Source organism: Tachysurus vachellii, chromosome 9, assembly GCF_030014155.1.
Source record: "Tachysurus vachellii isolate PV-2020 chromosome 9, HZAU_Pvac_v1, whole genome shotgun sequence".
NCBI lineage: Eukaryota > Metazoa > Chordata > Actinopteri > Siluriformes > Bagridae > Tachysurus > Tachysurus vachellii.
In genome coordinates, this window is record NC_083468.1 from 14,430,257 (window position 1) to 14,450,592 (window position 20,336).

The 20,336-nt window shown below is 38.9% G+C and overlaps 1 protein-coding gene and 1 non-coding gene across 5 annotated transcripts in view; both read right to left on the reverse strand.

Moving 5' to 3' along the window:
* Positions 1 to 2,431: 2,431 nt before the first annotated feature.
* Positions 2,432 to 20,336, reverse strand: part of cbfb (core-binding factor subunit beta) — a 37,171-nt gene continuing 19,266 nt past the window's right edge. The window contains exons 4-7 of one of the 4 annotated variants that reach the window (XM_060877832.1): positions 9,824 to 9,940; positions 9,570 to 9,665; positions 9,041 to 9,088; positions 2,432 to 5,032 (exon numbers count right to left, since the gene is read on the reverse strand). In XM_060877832.1, coding sequence (XP_060733815.1) covers positions 9,059 to 9,088; positions 9,570 to 9,665; positions 9,824 to 9,940 — 243 coding nt within the window. In that variant the 3' untranslated portion in view covers positions 2,432 to 5,032; positions 9,041 to 9,058. Of the gene's footprint in view, positions 5,038 to 9,040; positions 9,089 to 9,569; positions 9,666 to 9,823; positions 9,941 to 20,336 lie in introns of all 4 variants that reach the window. The other 3 variants (XM_060877831.1, XM_060877830.1, XM_060877829.1) reach the window with 3 other exon arrangements.
* On the reverse strand, positions 11,902 to 12,012 carry LOC132851858 (U6 spliceosomal RNA). Its single transcript, XR_009649074.1, has one exon. It is a non-coding gene; the product is annotated as a U6 spliceosomal RNA (small nuclear RNA).

The window sequence follows — 20,336 nt, forward strand, 5'->3', positions numbered from 1 at the left end:
CGGGGGTTTCCTCCGGGTACTCCGGTTTCCTCCCCCGGTCCAAAGACATGCATGGAAGGTTGATTGACATCTCTGGAAAATTGTCCGTAGTGTGTGATTGCGTGAGTGAATGAGAGTGTGTGTGTGTCCTGCGATGAGTTGGCACTCCGTCCAGGGTGTATCCTGCCTTGATGCCCGATGACACCTGAGATAGGCACAGGCTCCCCGTGACCCGAGGTAGTTCGGATAAGCGGTAGAAAATGAGTGAGTGAGAGTGAGGAAATACAAAAATTTCTTGATGTGATGTTTAGGCCCCCTACAGTAGCTTCCACATAAGGTCGATCACAATGTCAATGTCAGCATACTGCTCAGACACGGCAGACATTAGCATTAGCCAGTAAGAAACAAAACTTGAAAGAAAAGCATTTTTAAAGTCTCTCCTTTACACACACACACACACACACGCATATCCTGGTTGATAGAACTAATCCAATGTGAGGAACCTCTTAACTGGTAAAACATTCCAATTATGTGGAAGCTTCAGCACAATATCATTCAGCTTTACATTGTTCATTGTCCACATCCATGTCCCCTTGCAGCAGTTAAAAAAGACTTGTGTTAGCCTTCAACCTCCCTGATTGCTAGCTGTGTTATGATAGGTGAGAGCTGACTAGCAAGTGAGAGTATATAGGGGAGAACATGGAGATGAAAAATCTGGTATACAGTATATACTGTAGCATTCTATATACACCATGGTCCTGTGCTCTACTGCAGCTCTACTGCCAAACTTGCATCCTTATATGAACCAACAAACCCAGTTATATATTTTTTTGCAATTGTACTGCTATAGTTTTCACTTCTTAGAGTGCCCCTATTGTAGGTACATACACAACACATACAGTAACAACGTGACTCAAGGCCATTTATTTTCAACATAAGCTACAGTGACTGCTTGGCAACCAGATATGGGTGTGACCAGAGATGAGCAGCACACCTGATTAGTGGTAAAGAGCACACACTGATTATCCTTTCTCTAGTACAATATGATGTGTAAATACAATTTTATATAAAAACACCTGTTTAATCTTAATGGAAATTTTTTTTAATGCTAGCAGTGCCCATATTATTAATAAACATTACTACTGCAAGCAAAACTTTACAGTACAGCGACTAGAAACTTGCAGCAATAAAATTGCTGTATGTATGAATGCAGCTTCAGAGATAACCTTCACACTCTCCAGAGTATCATACAATTCGGTAAGCAGTGTGTCAGGTCTTTTATATTCAGGCTTTAATCAGCATGGATTTACAATCAGAGCTTCATCAGTCTGAAGCACTTCTGAGGTCACCAGTCTCTCTTCTGGAAGCACTTATGCTCCTGCATGCGCCATCACAGCCAGTATGCCTGTTATTAGCTTGCAGCTTCAATGTGCTCTTAAACATGAAGAAGAGCTCTATTAAAACTGGTATATTGTGAAATAGAACACTCATTGTTTGCGTTTGGGAGCATGTACTACAGAATGTGTTCAATCAGCTGGGTTGTTGAGAGTTTTTCAGTGCAGCTTCAATACCAGTCTGTAGTGCACTCGCTGCATCACACGTTCAATATCACAGAATATTGTAATGATAGACAAAATATAAGCACTCTCCTCAGAGGTGAGGAAGCTTGGAGAACCAGCAGCAGAGAGCGAATCACGGTACGCTTCTGAATGCAAGGCATTTATGAATTTAAATTGGTTAGAATGACTAGAATAACCTGATTACTCCAGATCTATGACACACTTTACTGAAGGTTTAGCATGAGCAAAATCAGCATGAAGCAGAGAAACAGATTGGAATGTTATACGTTTGTTTGTTTAAATTCACATCCTCAACTCCTTGGAAAACAAGAATCGGACAAGGAATATAAAGTATAATATGACTAAGTGATGGCCATTTATAGGTTATACACATGGGTTCATGATCATGAGGTGATGACTTTGCTATTTTTAGTGGTTTAAAGTGAAGGTGAAGTGAAGGTTTTACATGTTAACGTGCTGTATTGTACCTACTGTATAACTTGAGTTCTATGCAAGTATTCTATAGTATAGTTTTACTAATAAGTCACTAGTTACCCCTAAAACTACCAGTTTATTAATTTTACTCTTCTCCAGTCCAGTGAACTAACAGAATAGAATTCATTTACATTAACATCTTTATCCAGGATTTAAACTGATGTCATCATTATGCAGCTGAGTTGTTAAAGGGTTAAAGGTCTGGAAGTGACATGTAAGCGGTAGTGGGATTTAAACTCATGATCTTGTAAGGAAGCCTTTTAGGAACATTTTAAGCTGCTCTGCACTTCATTCACTGGGTCACGGGTGTTTAAGGGCAAATCTTAAATATAAATATAAGCACATAAAGTTTCACAAATACAATTACAAGCAGTACGGTCCTCACAGAGACATGCACATAACGTTTGTAAAAAGTTTATTTAGAAACAAGTCAAACATAACACTTCAGTTAACAGTCCTCCCGTTTTAAAAATTGGGGGAAAGCTTAAACCATATAACATAGAAAAAGCATCCTTAAGCCCTGATGGAATTAAGGATCAAAGTAAGCAACAAAACAGAATTTCTTAATTCTTCATAGCATGACCTGAAAATGAAAAGGCAATCCTCCATCAATAACTTAAACAACAATTAAGAAAATAAACCATTTATTTAATAAAAAAAAAAAAAAAAAAAAAAAATGAAATGTGTGAAAATCCATTCCCTGGTGTGTATCTTGTCTTAATGCCAGCATTAAGTAAAAGGTTGATGCAGAATCTCAGAATGTTATGAGGTGCAGCAATGGCAGATTTTGACACACAACACAAGACACACCTGGCAGGGGGGACAGAGGGAGTGTGAGAGGGTTTCCTATTTCCTGTTGGATAGTACAAGGAAGAATCGAGACATGGCAGTAACACCAGAGAGACTGACCACTAAATTTGCTGAACTGTATGAAACAAAAAAGAGACCTTCAAAGTAACCAGCAGTATTGGTGAAGCAGAAGTCAAGCGGAAACATCCTTAACATGGATGATCTCTGCACACTGTACTGTATATGTACTGTATCTTGGATTGAAACTTTTTTGGTTGTAGCTGGAGGTAGGCTAGGCTTGACTAATAGGCTACATTTTTTATAAAACCAATTTAAGAGACATCTTGGGTACAGCATTTTTGACCAGGAATGAGCTTCTACCAGCATCATTTCCACGAGGTAATGCGGAGCTGCAATTTCATTCTTAAAGTCAAATAAATTTATGAAAATCTTAGAAATGATTCATGATTGACTCGATCATCTGTGTTACTGTGCTGTACCTGAACTTGTTCGAGTTTCCTTTTAAACCTACAAATAACTATTTATTTCCCCAAAATCAGTGATGCGATAACATTATTCCAAGGTTTACTAAGATTACAAAGATTACATTTGACCCAGCTCGTACTAATAGCGCAGATCTTAAATGTAGTCTAAGTAATAGAATAACTTAGTAATAAATTACATCAGGAGTGGCATGGCTGACTACACAGAGTAGAAGAAAGAAAACACGGAACTGAATTTAAGCATGGTGCATTGGGGTTGGCGGTAGCGCACTGAGCCTGCGTTGCGTCTCTCAGTCCTTTATAAAGCACTATTCATTATGGCCACTAAGTTTTGCTTATTGTGTTCTTTAAGGCTTCAATCATTTTAGGAACATCATGTTAGACCAGTAATGTATAAAAGCCTTAACATGAACATTTTGGTGAAAAGCATGAGCTTACTTACACATAACCCACTACAACACTAAATACACAAAACTTAAAATAAATATATCAATTAAAGTATTTTTTTGTTGTTGTTGTTTATGGCTATTAGTATTTTTTTTAGGAAAGTTCAAACATGACTTTCAGCTTTTTTCAGCTGTGAATGATTTTCTTTTCTTATTAATGACACAAATTTTAATCTTCTTTGAGTAAATCATTCATTCTGTATTTGTTTAACAATAGCTCCAGAAGCCCAAAGGACCAAAATCCTGAAGAAAACAGAGCAAATCTAATATCTGATATTTAGCTGTCTTAAAATATTTTGTCATGGTGTGAAAAAGGTAATGTTGCATATTTTGATCATATTTGCTGGAGTGAGTTCAAACAAGCAGCACCAGTTAGGAGGGAAAGCTAGCCTACATTTTCTGACAAAGCACAGAAAAAAGATCCTGAACTGGTGCAAACATGAAAAACACGACAAAATGAAACAATATAAGCTGGAAGCCAATAGGAGAGCGTTGACCTTAATATGTTCTTCCTGCTGCTCGGGTGCTTTCAGAGTGTGTTTTGATGTACACAAACAAGAAAAGCATGGAAGACGCTGAGAGCGTGGGAGATGATGACAAATGATAAGCCTTCCTTGTCAACAAGATCAGCAGCTTCTTTTACTTTCTCGGTTTCTCCCTACCCAAACCAGCACAAACTATAGTAACTAGCAACATTTGCTGGTTTCTCCTACAAAAGCACGAGGACACACAAGTTATATTATACAGAAAATAAAAAAAGTAAACATTTTGACTTTCACACAAACAAATATGAATAAAAAAAGAATAAGAATGCCGTTTCATTTCAATAGTGCCAAAAATTAAAATAAGATAACTTGCATAGGGGATGAAAGAAAATGTAGGTAGGAACACTTACTGAAAGGCATCATGGGAACTTATTTAAAAGTATTTTATAGTGCAAAACCCCAAGAAGGAACAGGGAAGTGGGAGAGGCAAAGAATTAAATACAACATATCCCCCATAACCAGATTAATACCAACCCAAACCATCATATACCCTGTGAGAACATTTTAACCAGGGAGTGCTATGAAACCCTCCCCCACCCCCCATGTGGACTTTGGTCTCTTGTGTAATTATTTGGGGCGATGAAGTTGTGAGATTGTTGTGGTGATGAAGATGGTGTCACCCTTTCCCTGCCCACTGGATTGTTGATTGCCATTAGCGCATCTTGTGATCGTCAGTGTTGCCCATGTTGGAGCCAGGGCTGGGGTCCTGCTGTCGCCTGGGCTGTGCCACACACACACACACACACACACACACACACACACAGAGTTAACATTAATAAAGTGGTTGTTCATTTAAGGATTGAAACTATATATTCTCACAAGACTGGGTTTCAGTATGCTATAGTTCAGAAATGAAAATAGAAATATAAACCGTTTATTGTAATATTGATCAGAAACCACTGGAACACACAAAACCGTCACATTAGTCAAAATGCTTTAATTACACCTTAAACATGGACATTGCTGTTCTCTCTGATATCACAGCACATTTTCAAGTTCAAATACAAACTCCTGCCTTGTGAGGCACATGTTTATATTAGCCAGTTGTTAGCTCATCTGCACTTTACTTCAATACTGCATCCATTTAAGAACCATACTGTAAATTCAGAAGCTAATTACTGGCTTTAAATTGACATTTATACAAAGTTGTGATTACGTGGCATGAAACTGAATGCTACCCCATGTACAGTACTGTATAATGATCACATGTTGCATATGTTACATGGATCATAAAACATGATAAATGTTTCGGTATCATAATGTGGGAACTTAAAATCTAAACACAGCTACATGAAATCAAATCAGAATGTTCTGAATGACTTTGAAAAAAGGGGCTAATGATTTGATCTAAAATCGACATGCAACACATTGGACCTCCAGCAGAGGGCAGCAGAACTCAGCTCCTGTGCAGACTAAAAATAAAGCTAGTTTTTTTTGAGTGAGTGGCAGGCAGTCATTAGTCAAATCATTTAAAAATAAAAAGATGACTGCTGCCTCGTATCACGGATACATATGTTTATGTGCATATGCCTAAATCTCTCCCAACATAGACTTCTAGACACGGATGAGGCAGACGGACAGGCAGACGGCAAGGAGGAGAGGCAGACACTGAGGCAGACAACGTGTGAGCTCATCGTCCGCCTGACTAACCGTTATAGTAGCTTCTAAGCCTGGAGCTGATCTAAACTTTTATTTCTTAACCTCCATGCACAAACTTTAGCTTTACACAATAAAGCTGGAAGCCTGCTATAGTTCTTTTTAAATATGATCATACCAGCATAAGAGGATGAATCAGCAGTAGCTCAAACCCATTATGCCTTTTTTTCACTGGCTTTTTCCGCTGCCATTATTCCTTCACATCGCGGTCAGTGAGAGCAAAATGAGAAGATGTTTTAATTCAAAGAGCTTCGAGTTCAAAATGCAAGCACACAAATTATAGTCTGTTTGAATTGTACAACAGAATGTCATTCGAAACACTGAAATATTAACAACGCTCTAAATTAGGCCTCAAAACAAATGTAACATGACTCTAGAAGTGGGACACTATCAGCATGACAAACCACAACACTGCACACTACAAAATACGTTAGGGTAAATGCTATGTTCATGGTGTCTTGTTTACAATTTACAAACTGGTATAGCATCATTCCCCACCACACTTACAGGATTGAGTGACTGTTGGTACTGCTCTAGTGAGTAGCTTAGCAACAAGTTAGCCCAAAGACCGTAGTGTCTACGCGGGAGATGATTACAATGTTTATGGTTACCTTCTCAGGACAGTGATTAATTTGGTCAGTAATTTGGTCAGATTTAATGTGTCTGTATATTACCAGATTTGATATTAAATGTAAAAGACAGAGAACAGGTAATGTACACTGTGAGTGCACAGTGTGAGTGTTTGGACATCATTTTGTAAATAGGAACTAGTAATTGACCTAAAATGACCCAAGTTGATAAGCTGAAATTTCACATTTTTAGGTGGATTTTACCATCTGCAGGTAGAGAATTACACGTTTGCATCAAACTTTGGTCTGTGTGTTTTTGTGTGTGTCCATATCTAGAGAAAACAATATCGATCATATGGAGCCAAGCAGGAGTGTTTGCCTGTACCGCAAGTCAATAGAGCTTAGCTTAGGCTGAGCGAGACAGCACTCCTAATGAAGATGATCAATACTAATGATATATTAATACTTTCTGGGCCTGAGCATCAGTCATGTGCTAATCCCACCTGCAGTAAAGGCCAAAAGTTAGATGAAAAATGGCCCATCCATTCTCCATCCATCAGAGAGAAGGCCATTAAACTCTTACCCCATCCCCCCAATTCATACATCTCTGTGGTGGGACCACACACTCACATGCACACAATGCTGTAAATATTACACATACAGACAGAAAAATGAGTCTCTCACACACACACACATTCAACATCATTTCAGTCATTTCCATGCTGATTCTTTTCACTCTAAACAACATATGTTCTCATTTGCAAGGCAAATCTCGCCTTTGTCCTCAGATAATGGCATGCCACCCCTGCCCTGTCATTTCGAATACAAGGCTGCATGTCATATGAGAATCCTGGCCAGATTTGAACAATTATTCCCTTAGCCAGTGTAAATAAATCGGGATAGGGAGCTGGAGAGAAGAGATAAATTCCAGAGCCACACTCTCACAAGATCCTTTAAGATTCAAAGATGTTATGTGGCCAGTAGGAGGAGAAAGTGTTTATTAAAGTATAATTAAAGGGGTTCAGACATTATGGATCGCCTTGGCTGTCACAGATGAAATTTATTTCCCCACTAAAAATGCATTAAAAATGATAGAATAAGATTGATTGCTCACTGAAAGGATTTGTCCAACTCTCAGAGGGCTTTCCAACATGACAGCAGAATATATTATTATAAACACACTGCCAGTTTATACACCCAATATTTTAATATTTTTGTTTAATTGGCACCATATTAAATACTCTACATTTGTAAAGCTAATTAAGAAAAAGTTTTATTCTAATTATTATGTTAAGTGAACTGTGAAATGTTAGACTTGATTTTATCGGAACAATAATTTTGTCAGAAAAGGCCAATCTTGTTATCAGTTAAATTAAGGAACATATAGAATTAACCACCTTTCAGATTTTCTTGACTTGAAAAAAAAACTGGTAACATGGGAAGGATAGAAGAAAATAAGCCAATTCTCAAGAAATTATAAAATCAGCTCTAATTTTAGCTATGCCAAAAAGAACCCTGGAGACTAAGATGACGTGGAAAACTCCAGCAAAAGGATTGAAGAAAATTATTTTTTTTTTTTTGCCGCAAGGCCAAACTGTACATCTGCCGTTAAGCCAATACAGTTTATTGTACAAATACCATGCCTACATTAAAGCATGGTGGAGGTAGCATCCGGTTGTGGGGGCCTTCCTCTTCATCAGAGAAAGGAGCGCTTGTCAGGATGGAAGAAAGAATGGATGGAGCAAATTCTTGAGAAAAACCTGCTGTTCTCTGCCAGAAAGTTAAAAGTCACTTTTGGACAAAGACCTCAGTTCAGGTCTCAGTTATTCTTGTTCTTTCTTATTTATTTTCAGAATTATGGCTGTTTTTCTTTGCTTGGATGTTGTAAGATCCAATGAGGAAATAAACTTGAAAATGATTTCCATAGCCATTACAGCACAGCAAATATTAATGTTTTACAGTTAATACCGGTACTGTCTACGAGTGAAGACTACCAATAGTCTTAATATCTTTTGATTTTTTTTTTAAACATTATAAATATCTGAGAGTAAGCGTTTTACAAATTCTACAAAGAGTTAACTTTTCTAATTTAATCGCTATTCTGTGTAATTTGGATTGGTCTGTGGCACTGATAGTGATTCAAATAGGATTAAACTCTTCTAGGTGTACAACATTTGGCAGGCAGTATGAATATGGCTCATGACTGAGGTTTTGTAGTATAATATAAATCAGAAAGTGCAGAAACACATATTAAGCATGAACACACAGATCAAGCTGCTATAAGGCATGCACATGCTCTAATAAACCATTTTCACAAAAGACAAACCAATGTAGTCTCTTTCTGTCACACAACGCACACACAAAAACACACACGCATGCACATACACACATGCACACATACACACATGCACACTCACACAGACGCACACAGACACACTTACAGGCACAGACATGGTTTAGTGCATTACACAGGGATAGAGAGAAGCAGAAGAGACAGACCCTGGTCCGTGAATGCCATCAGTCCCAGATTTTTGATGCCACAGGGTCCTAAAAAACACAATTTGGTTTTCATCTTAGGAGCTCAGTTTGGATCGACTTCAGAATGATTCTGTACTAAGCAAAGATTCTGCATGCACTGAGCCACGAGTCAACAAGTAAAGCACATGGATTGCACACTCTCACAAACACACATACACACACACACATTTACTCTTAGTTATAACTCAGTTGCTTTTTTGCCTGTACTAATTTATATAAGCTCATTACAGAAGTAACAATTAGTTTTAAGCATCACACATTATGTTAGTGGCTGTGATGAAAATGCTAGCAGAATAAGTTAACCTGCAGGACAATAGAAAATACAGCACACAGAAAGATAGAACACATATTCATACACACCCATGGGGTTACTTTTTGTCCCACCACAATTCTAAATATACAGAATATGCTTTTGTGTATGCATGCACTAACCTTTCTGCTAAAAAATTACACATTCACCGTTAGCACACACACGTACACATACACACACCTCAAGGTCCTCACGGTGTGAACGATCCCGGTCCTCAAAATCACGAGTCCTCCTGCGAGCCTCCTCAAAGGCAGCCTGAGCAAGAGCATCCTCATGCTTTACACACATACACACACACACACACACAAATGCACACACACACCACACATATACACACACAAAGATATGTATGAAAAATAAGCTTGAGAAATAGCTTCACTGAAAAGTAAGACATTGTTGCAGATTATTTGCTGTTGTATGTTTTCTGGTTATACCTGTGCTCGTTCTTCATCATATTCCAAACAGCCCATCCCATCCAGACGCTGCACATCAATCCAGCCTCTCCAAATGACACACACTCCATTTAAGATCATAGGGGCCTTCAGGTACACCTGTGCACACACACAAAGACACAATGTGGTTGTAATAAATAAACGCAATGCAATACCACACAGGCAAAGAACATACACATGAACTGTTAAAAACAATGAACGGACATGACCAAGACTTTATAATCTCTCAATGTGTGTGTTATAAACATGAGGCCAATACCAAAGAAAATTCAGCCAACCACGCAACAAAACACAGAACCCATGCATGCATGCCATGAAATGAGTATACGTGACTTTTTTTGCATTGTAATTTGCATTGTAAAACATGTGGCTCAGTCTTAAAAGCTTTAACAAAGTAAATATGAGTGCAAGGTGTGTATATAATCCACTGTTATTGTTTCATTTTTCATGTTCCCCTAGCATCATGCTCTGTGATGATCATCAACTTCCTGTGATGAAACTGTTTATTTTTAGAGGTTAGTGTAGCGGCAGGAAAGACTACACTGATGCTCTCTTAGCAGACACAAGCAAAGCCAAGTCTGAATTTATTTATACTGATCAGGAGCAATGGCACACCGAGTACATGATTACATCCATGTGTGTGTGTGTGTGTGAGTGAGAGAGAGCGAGAGAGAGAGAGAGAGAGAGAGAGAGAGAGTGAGAAAGAGAGAGAGAGAGAGAGAGAGAGAGAGAGAGAGAGAGAGAGAGAGAGAGAGAGAGAGAGAGAGAGAGAGAATATGAGAGAGAGAGAGAGAATATGAGAGTAAAATATGCTTGTGTAAATATGCAAGATATGTTATTGAGCTGTAGGTGAGATGCATGAAGAGAGAGAGGGGAAGGAGAGAGAGAGAAATAAGGCTGAGGGTGAGGGTGAGGGTGGGGGTGGGGTTGTTAGAGGGGTTAAAGTTGGCCTTAAGCCACAGGAGTATCGTGTCTCAGAATTCAAGCTGAGACAAAAGTGTGAGGTCTATCAGTCCAGGACTGCTGTTAGTTTCTGTAGCGAAATAGTGCAGGAGCGTGAGTGAGGCCATAAACACACACACCCACACACACCCACACACTATATACAAACTTTTGCAAAGACACTGCCAAAACCATGGATACCCAAAACCCTAAATGGATGCAAAGGTTCCCACACAGTGGTATAAAGTCTCCAGATGCACAGAGCTGCTAAAACCCAAATCACACAGCAGTGTGTGGAGGGTCACTAGACACGTCTCTGCCAGTCAACATGCTCTTCCCAGAAACACAAACAACACAAGCTTTGTCTCTTACTAGACATCTGAACTACAGTGTTTCTCTACAGTACACTACAGTATCTCTTTCTCCTTCTTCACTCTATGTGGAAAGAACAAACATCTGGTTTTTCCTGAGTGAAATAATGACCAAATAAGTAAGGCATAATGCATGAAGAGGCAGTCGGTTATAGTGAAAATTCAAAGAGCAAAGTGGTTTGTCTTATAGACCGTCATTGGAAATCTTAAACAAACATTTTTACCTGACTGCTACAAAGCGCTGATGCTAAAAATTCCTTCCCTGAATGTTAAACAAACATCTTCCTAAAGAAAGCGACACCAGGAAAACAGTACATCTGTAGAGCATAGGACATACAAGTCCCTGTGAAATGTAAAGTGTGGAATGCTTTACATAAACATAGATATATATTATAAAAATATATACATTTGTCTGAGGCATGCTGTTATAGAAAATGAATTAACACCAAAAACAGACAAGTAAACTGATGAGCTGATTTAGTTGTTAGCTGATTTCGAACATGCTGCATAGAAACAATGTCTGTAAGAATCAGTTCCTGAGAGCTTATGCCATAATGTGTTATGGTCAGAAGTTGGGGCAGGGGCAGGGGCAGGGGCAGGGGCAGCCCTGATTACAGCACAGCTAAAGCATAGAAGGTTAGAGCCTTGCTCCAGGGCCCAACAGTGGCAGCTTAGCAATGCTGGGGCTTGAATCCCTGACCTTCTGATCAGTAACCTAGAGCCTTTAAAAATCACCATTGGCCCTGTTAAAGTGAGAAACGTTTCATGGACTTGTGTGTTATCCTTTCACAGGGGCTATTCTAATCTTCTCTGTATCGATCCTGTCCAGTTTTAATTTATGTGCTGTTTGTCAACAAAAGAGACAAACAAGCAAGAAAGAAGCAGCACCTGATACCCAGCATCCTGTGTGAAGATGGATCAGTGATGCATGTAAAGACTGAGTGCATTAGGAATTTTGCTAAGCAGAATAACTAGGATCATTTCATACCATAATCTTGATGCCTTTGTCAGGAGGTACAGAGTTGGTCATAGAGTTTTCAACAAGACAGTGAGCTGAAATAAAGTTTCACAAAAAAAAAAAAAAAAACATACAAAAAGTCCACATGCACAGTCCTAAGCATATAATTCATTGTTAAATATTCTGCATGGAGGAATGAACCAGGATACCTCTACAAGTGGCACATTAGACATTTGACTTTACTGAAGAGACTCAGAGCTGTTATGATCTCTAGGGTGCTAATCACGTTAAAAAATGATTTATTACTGTTTTTTTAAAAAGCATTTTTCTTGTAGGCTTTCATGGTGAAGAGAAGGCTGACATCCTTTCAGTGGCTTGCAGGGGAAGCTGGCACTGTTGGTGCATTAGCAGGAGCAGCTGGCACTATGCTCCAGGCAATAGCTTCGCTCCCACCGTCTTCCTGTGATACACTGGGTGGTTTTTTCTCACTTGTTTCATAGACAGAAAGTGTGTTGTATTGATTTATGCAAATGACACTGATTCAGGCCGGTGATGGATAGCTCTTAGGAACCAGAACAATCTACTAGGAAGCTTTTAGACTTTCACACAGTGCCTGTTTTTCTGTTGGACCACAAATATATACACATATTCCTGATTGGGCATGCTGACGGGCATTCTGGTGGCTTAGTCTCCAATCTCCAGGATTGGGGGTGCCTTTTCTCCAGGTACTCTGGTTTTCTTCCTCAGTCCAAAGACATACATTGTAGACTGAATCTAAATTATCTGTAGTGTATGAATACACTGTGATGGGTTGGCATCGTGTTCAGGGTGTCCTCCGCCTTGTGCCTTGAGTCCCCTGAGAAAGACTTGAAAGAAAGTCTCCCTGTTATTCTGTGTAGGATAATCTATACAGATAATGGATGGACAGATCGAAGGAAAAATGGGATGGGATATGCAAGTTATTATTGGGGTAGGTTGTATGTAGCATTGCTGTCATTAGCCTCTCCCATTCATCCCCCACGTTGGCTTTCACTGATTACGGCTATAAGGTTGCACCACAAACACCCAGAATTCTCCATCATTGCCAACCACTTTGGATTTCATTTCCTAGCAGCCAAAAAACTACAATCCAGCCATGATTCAATCTCCAGCTCACAATCACTGGACATCTAACTAGCAGATCTGTATTCAATCACTTACACCTTTAAAACAGACTGGACTTTCATTCAGTCACTCTGTTGTCTCGCTCATAGCTCACTTCTACAGTTGATTCCAAGCTCCTATGTGGTTTGTTTCTCTGGTTTTGACTACAGTTGTCTAATGTTGATTCTAGTGTTTGTCCAGTTTAGTTTGTTTGCCAATCATCTGACCTTTTTGCACCTTTGTTTATTACGTGTTTTGGCATCGAATTTCAGATTATTTTCATGACAAGCAGTTTAGCTAGATTTTCTCTAAACAAAACCACAACAAACTTGGTTGTGCACCAGCAGCATTGCCACGATCTGCTGATTTGTTCTATTACTTTAGTATATTTTGGAACACTATTTCTATTCTGGAGTATTTCGGTGAAATTCTGGGTCTTCAGTGTTCACCTCCACGCTTAATGCTGTATTTGAGGCAAAATTCCCTGTCTACAATTGGTAAAAATCATTGCAAACCCTCTGTCATGTGACATTTCAGCTGGTCAACTTTACGTAGTCTTCTCAACTCAGTTCTTTCTCTTTTTTATGGAGTTATGTGAAGCCAATATTGCACCACACAGTGTAAATATACTTTTTCTGTTCTTTTATCTTAGTTTATAACTGGACTACCATTATAGACACAGAAGTTGCAAATGGGAATAGCCACTTTCAAGGCACCATGAAAGCATTATAACCCCAGGGTTAGCTAGATATGCTGATCAGGAGGTCCATTATGTTGAATATATCATAGGTATGCTATCTATATGACTGCATCTGTGCACTCTCATAGCAGATTTTACTTTCATTTGAACTGCTGTACCTGATACGTAGCTGCTCCTCTTTCTCAAAGGAGTCATATACAGTACAGTGTCCACTGCTATACATCTAAACTACTAATGAAACAAACAGATCCAACACACATTTATCTATGTACACAATTACCTAACTGTGACCTGCTTCACAAACAAGACAACTTCCTGCAGCCTCTTTAAAAGTGTAGAAACATTTCACACTGCTCTACTTTCCCTTCTGCGCAGCATATGATATCACGACTCCTCATGTTATTCTGTAATGCGAGAGTTTTCCAATTCTCTGAATCTCTGTACTGCTCGCACTACGCTACATTTCAAGCTTGCCATCTGTTGTGTTGTCAACATGCATACACGACATGAGCAAGCACAGATGATTCTCATATCCCATCTCATAACATACTGAACCTTCTGCAATCATGTTTGCAAAAGCAAAGTTGGACGAGAAATGAGTTGGGGAATGCAGGCGGTAACGACTGTTCTGCAAAGAAGGCAGGAGGAAAGAAGTTCTTTTAATACTGTTCATCACCAGGAAGCAGGTGTTAATGGTGGTTATACAACCGTCTTTTTGAAGTTAATATTTAACTCACAGGGCCCTCCAGTTTGTCAGCAACTAATCACGTCTTTAAAGTGTATCCTTACTCTTTCGTGCTCTCCGTATCGTTATCAGTTACAACCAAATCTAAAAAAAAAGACACCACTGTATGTCATCTGCTTATTGCATAAACATTACAGATTATATAAACAAACAGAAGTCAATTCTGTTAAATTCCCCCATGCAACATAACAGTAAATTCCCTGACTTTCTGGCAGGCCATGTTATTTCACACGATCTCCTAAAACTAGCATGTAGCAGATCTAAGGTTTTTAATTAAGTTTCCAAAATGAAAATCAGTTACTCAGTTACTTGATCCTGCAAGGTGTGTTACTGATACTGGCAGCCATGGCACACAACAGGGTTTCAATGTTCTAAAGAAAAGCCACCTTTCAGGAAAAACGGGGTAAATTTCCTACTGATTATTAAGCAACTTAGCATGAACACAACTCAACAGTCCTAATATCAGAACATATAAGAATTCAGAATATAAGAACTTTTTCTTCATTTTAATGATATTTTTATATGTGACTTAATTGGCATGTTGACTAATTCTGTAATGAAGTACACTATCACACAAAATAATCAATTCCATGCATTTATGATGTTATGTTACTTCACAAACAAAACCAATTTTACAGCAGTAATATTTTGTCAGGCAAAGCACCACATTCATTTCAGTCAGTTAAATAACTAAAATAACTAAGAGAACGGAGGCTTGTGCATTCTATAACACTTTTTCTCATCATGAAAAGACAAAAATATCACAATCTAAAAATATCACAATCTAATTTTATAAAACAATGTGTTTTGACACTGGATTCGTTTATTTGTTCTTATATGACAGCCTCTAAAACAGGTAAGACTCCAAAAGGCTTCTTATTTATTAAATATGCTCCCGACAAAAAGCAGCTGGTTTAGATCACACATTCACAAGGCACTAGATTCCCAACAGAATGGCACGTGAGCTTTAGTCACAGACGCGACTCCAATTAATATGTCATTTATTTATATGTTTTTAAAAATACCCACACAAAATGTTTGTTACTTTTACTTGTGGGTCACGTGGTACAGTGTGTAGTGCTCCTGCCTCACCTCTTCAGGGAGCCCTGTTCATTCCTGAGCTCTGCTTATTGTCTGTGTGGCGTTTCACGTGTTCACCACGTGTCTTCATGACTTTCCTCCCACCTCCTAAAAATATGCTAGTAGGCAGCACTTAAATTACCAACCGGTGCATGAACGTGTGCCTGAATAAAGCAATTAGTGGAGATGAATGAATGTAAACATCTGTATGATGTGGTGTCGATGTTCTCTTTCAGCCACTTATCCACTTGGTCTCTGTTTTTAATCTCTCTGTATATCTCTTTTCTCTTTTGAGTTTCCTTTTTTCCTCCATTGCTATTGTCTTCAAACTCAGTCCCTCCAGTCCTATAGTGTCCACAGAATAAACAACCCCAAGCACACTGAATGATAAGCTGAAACTGACACAGACTCACACACACACTCACAAACACACACTCACAAACACATACAAACACACACACACACAAACACACACTCACAAACACACATTCACAAACACACACACACTCAGAAACACACACAAACACACAAACACACTCACAAACACACAAACAAAAACACACACACACACACACACACAAATATGCAAAGTAAAGGCTGGGAAGAATGACAGCAATTTAAGCTAAATATCAGTGAGAACATGGTGTCAAAAGCCTAACTGAAATTGCATCCTCATTTCTGAAAGATGAATACTCAAACATTTAGGTCAGTGCCCAAACAACCACACTCTCTCTCTCTCTCTCTCTCTCTCTCTCTCTCTGTGTCTCTCTCTGTGTCTCGCTCACACACACATATACGCACGCACCCTGCTGAGAGCAACCATACTGTATAATTAGAGAGCAAATTTCTGACAAACTGCTAACAAATGACTAAAACATTTGCCTCAAACAAATAACAGTAATATATTATTTCCAAAGCCTGGCACTAAAATGACTAGCAGTTTAGCACAAAAGGCGACAAAAACATGGAAAAACTCTGAATTCAGACATTAACATAAATACGTCTATCGTTTTACTCTTTTCTTCCACGTTCATCCAACTCAAACAGCTCTTTCCACCAATCCATACAACCATTATGGCCATTAATAACATACATAAAAAGTCTTGGTAAATTCCAGCCAGAGAGAACATTCATAACTCAATCTGCTTAAACACACAGTTTTCACTGGGGGAATGCCAGCAACATATACAAATGAGGGGAACAAACTCTCTTTCTCTCTTTAGTCTTAGCCAATTCGCACCCACAGGTTAGGTTTCCCTTTTTATACAACAGCTACCATCAGGAGGGTGAAAGCTATCGCGGGGCTCCTCTGAGTTAGATGAAGGTTATCGTCTGCATGCATGAGCACACTACAGTCTCATGGCTACAGTCACTCTGACTGATAGGAGACAGAAAGTAAATTACCCCTCGCACCCAGAAAGAACGTCCAGTTTTTGCTGTCTAGGATCTCTGAATTTGGAAGAACGTTACTGATAAGCTGCAGTCACACAATTGAACACTCATTGCCCTCTTCAATATTTCCAAAAATGTTTATCATCAAAACTTTAAGGCTTTAAATGACAACTTAATCAACAGGCAGATTCCAGTTGTCCTGTTGCCTTCTCTACCGCTCTGACTCTCAGACCACGCTTACGACCATGCCCCAATCACTGCTATTATCTGTTCCTGTAAATCAGTCCGATTAGGTGTAAGCGACTGTGTGAAAGCAGAGGACGGTTTACATTACAAGATTTTAGCCTCGATAATCCGGTCGCCAGCTGCAAGCATGTATATTCCAGCTGCACGTGTCCATGATGAATGCTCGTCTAGTGATTTCCTCAGTCTACGAGCCATGCCTCTGAGACTAGTTTCAAGTATAGCAGTGAGAAAGAGTCCAAGAGGAAATCAAATTCATCTGCCGCTGAATCCAGATTATCATCCATCTTTGTGTGGGAAGGCGACAAAATACAGCCAACACAGTAACAGGCCATTTCTTCTATAACAACCTGTTTTATAACCATCCAAATGGTTTTAAAGAGCACAGTAAATGTGCTAAACTATGTTATTTTCCAATCTTTCCTGCCTGTGTCTGTCCAAACAATATTTCCTCCATGTTTACACATGACTGACAGCTTGAGCAAGCTGGTGATCAATTTGGGGATCAGACATCTGTGAGCAATCTTGTAGTTTGACACCAAACAACTGATCACAACAAATGCCAGACATTCGAAGATGTTAAAACATCCTGGAGTGTTACACTCAGTATTAGTTATTAAGCTAGGTTATGATTAGCTAAAGAAGTACATAAAAATGAATCACAATTCTAAAAAAAACAATTTTAGACGAGTCTTTATTTACATCCTACTCCATCTGGCTTCTCTGTGATATGGTTTAAAAAAGGAATGAGACGAAGATTAACTAAATTAAAGCCTCTTCAGTAGTATGAGTCGATGAGTTGTCAGTAGTAGGTAATGTGGCACCTCCAGATGGATGCTTACACTGCTGCAAGTCCTTGCTTGTCTGGCATGGGGTTAGAGTAGAGAATACAAAGCTTTGGGATAAAAAGAACAAAACACAAAAGAGGTGGGGGACAGAAAGAAAAAAGAGGGCCTCAGTGTGCTTATTGTAATTATTGGTAAATCAGCAATAAAATACTGGATGTCTTTCGAACTGGGTTTTGATTTCCATTTTGAATTTGGTAAATAATATAAGCAGAAAAAAAAATAGTTGGGATTGTAGAAGTAAGCGACAAGAAAGTATGTGCACAAGTGTGTGTTGGGGGGGGGTTTCGTGTGTGTGTACAGAGGGATTGAGTTGTGCCAGACTTTTGATTCAAGCAGCCAAAACAACCCTGTCCAAACCAACCTTACCTCTCCTCGGTGCCCTAATTTGTTCAGGACAGTTGTGTTGAGATAAAGCTGTTGAGATTTCACTCTGTTTCCTGTTTACAATGTTTTCAAGAAATATATCATCTGAATGTGTAGAACTTTAACAGTATAGCGTCCCCTTTGTAATTTAGATGTGAATATCTTAGAATGAGGATGTCTCTCCTTATTAAATCCTTAAATCTGGATGAAAACAAGAGTTGAACTAGAACTTCTTAAAATAACATGTTTCATTTTTTATACTAAACCCCAATTCTCAGAGTTTCTAATGACTTGACTGAATGTTTCTACAGTAGTATTAACGCACACAAGCTACATGGTGAAATCTCATGAAGAAGTTGCAGTATTACATTTAAGAGCTGAGCACATGCAAGTGTAGAACTGAAGAATAGTGCAGTGGTAATGTGTCTGTTGCAAAACACCAGTGTTGTGGATTTGCTTCTCAGCTCAGGTGTTTTGTGGATACACATCAGTTCAGTTTGGATGTACGAAAACGAAGTGTGCTCCTGTTACTCGATTCAAGCCGAAGGATCCATGTAAATGAAGTACATTCAACTTGCTTTTTTTTTTCAGTGTATGCCCTGCAGTGTTGAGAAACATATGGAAGAAACATAAACACACACATGCATGCACACACTGCTGGAATGTGTGTAAGATGAGTTAAAGTAATATGTCTAGATAACGCTCTATGTGAGGTCAAAGACAGCAGACCTCTGTATTAGTGTGTTTTGATTGATGCTGCAATTTATGAGTTTTTATTACTTACAAATGCTAATGTGATTCTACAGATGACTGTGTGTGTGTGTGAGTGTGTGTGTGTGTGTGTGTGTGTGTAGGAGAGCTTTAGGGAAGGCTTGAACACTGAGGGAACATTCCAGCAGCAGCAGTGCCACGTCACTAATTTGGCCCTATATTCTAAGCCTAACTGAAGCAGCTAATGTCTAGTGATTAACAACTTCTGTTATATAGATGGAAAGTTATTTGCATTACAACATTATTCCGTTTACTTTCTTCACTCGGCTGCATCTGCATAAAAATCAGACACGCGTTAAACAAACATGCTTGTAGAACTAAAATTGCATTTCGATTGCTATTATCATGTACAGATGAGAGCCAGTTTCACATAAAAAGTGATTAACTGGTCATTCAGGAATAAATAACTCAGGATTAAGCTACAACACTAATGTACGCTAATAAAATACTCAACAAAGTCCCGTCACTGATAACAGTAGGAGAAAAGCAAAAGAAACAAGTCCAATGCATGCGAGATAAATATCCTGAGACTGACAGGATATTAACAAACACCTCCACCAGTGAGAAAACTAGAACAAGCAGAATGTTGAAGAAAGGACACGAGGCAGCAGGAAGTGTAAGGCTGAGGCATGCCACCTGTGACACAATGCACTTCTCCGATGAGCTGAGAGGGACACACGTCAGTGGCAGATGGAGCTGCCAGCGGCCATGTGGAAATGATTAATGCAGCCAATTAAAGGTGATACACACACACACACACACACACGCATACACACATGCCTCAAAAGCATTTTTTACAACCAAGCAGCCAGCCACTGCTTGATAGGGAAAAGATTATTATATTAATGTAAACAAATGAATAAATCAGACAATAAAAAGAGGGAGTAATGAGGCAGTGTGAGACGTGAAGTTTGTTTTTTCTGTTACATGCACAGCCAG